Source organism: Aplysia californica, unplaced genomic scaffold (genome assembly GCF_000002075.1).
Source record: "Aplysia californica isolate F4 #8 unplaced genomic scaffold, AplCal3.0 scaffold00071, whole genome shotgun sequence".
Classification (NCBI taxonomy): Eukaryota; Metazoa; Mollusca; class Gastropoda; order Aplysiida; family Aplysiidae; genus Aplysia; species Aplysia californica.
This window is the reverse complement of record NW_004797341.1, coordinates 1,235,033-1,236,215: the sequence shown is the minus strand read 5'-3', so window position 1 is coordinate 1,236,215 and position 1,183 is coordinate 1,235,033. Positions and strand designations below refer to the sequence as shown.

At 42.9% G+C, this 1,183-nt stretch overlaps 1 protein-coding gene across 1 annotated transcript in view; it reads left to right on the top strand.

Annotated features, from left to right (window-relative positions):
- The window catches only part of LOC106011209 (protein yellow), a gene marked incomplete in the record, with an annotated part of 15,181 nt that overhangs the window by 10,777 nt on the left and 3,221 nt on the right, over positions 1–1,183 (top strand). Inside the window, 1 exon segment of the mRNA XM_013080017.2 lies at positions 64–189. Within this exon segment, the coding sequence (XP_012935471.1) occupies positions 64–189 (126 nt within the window).

Below are 1,183 nucleotides of genomic sequence, written 5' to 3'. Positions count from 1 at the left end.
AAAACCCCCCCCAAACAAACCCAAATCAAATAAAAACAAAACAAAACTACCCCCCAAAACCAGACAGCCACTTGGATCCTCCGACGCCCGGGTCAGCTGAGCGAGAGCAGCGTGAGGCTGGTGGGCCGCAAGGTGTCCAACACTGACGCCATGATTCACGGCAAAGACAGTCTGTACTACGGGGCATTAGAACTGGACGCTGTCTACAGGTGGGTGGTTGTTTGTTAGTTAGTTTGTTAGTTTGTTTGTTAGTTTGTTTGTTCGTTGTTGTAGCGTCCAGTTAAAGAAACAACCCCCCCCCCTTCCTAAAAAAAATTATAAAAAAAAAAAAACAACAACAACGTCATTTCAAGGTGTTCAACACTGACGCCATGATCCACGGCAAAGACAGTCAGTACTACGGGGCCTTAGAACTGGACGCTGTCTACAGGTGGGTGAATGTTTGTTAGTTTGTTTGTTAGTTTTGTTCGTTGTTTTAGCGTCCCGTTAAACAAACAACCCCCTCCCCCCAAAAAAAACCAACAACAAAAACCAACAACAGCCAACAACGTCATTTCAAGGTGTCCAACACTGGCGCCATGATTCACGGCACAGACAGTCTGTACTACGGGGCCTTACAACTGGACGCTGTCTACAGGTGGGTGGTTGGCGGGTGTTCTGATGTGCTTTGCTCATTCTTTCCTATCAAACATCTATCGTTCTTATCTCTCCTCTTTTTTGTGTATGTGAAGTGTGCTGACAGAAGGAGTTACTTCTCAGATTTCTGCCCTCTGTAAATAGATACATCTTGCTTATATGGATGACGTTTTGACCATTTATAGGCCTATGAAGTAACAAAAGACATGTTATTATACTTAAAGAATATACATATAGTAGGAATAGAAAATCTACAAATTTGATCCTAGTGTCGATTTTTGGCCAACATCTCTATTTGTGGTTTGCGAGAAGTAACTCAATTTGTCAGCATGCCTCACGTATGTTACTCTCTTGTAACACCTCTAATCTTCGGCACTTATATTATGACCTAATTCTATTGCAAGTGCTGCAAAACTCTTATTAAAACTAACTTTCTTTTTAAAAATGCAAGCACCACCTGTCTAAGAAGGTCACAATTAGCTTTCTCAACTATTAGGGGCCGTTCACAAACGACGTCAGCTCAGAGGGGGGAAGGGGATATTGGGGG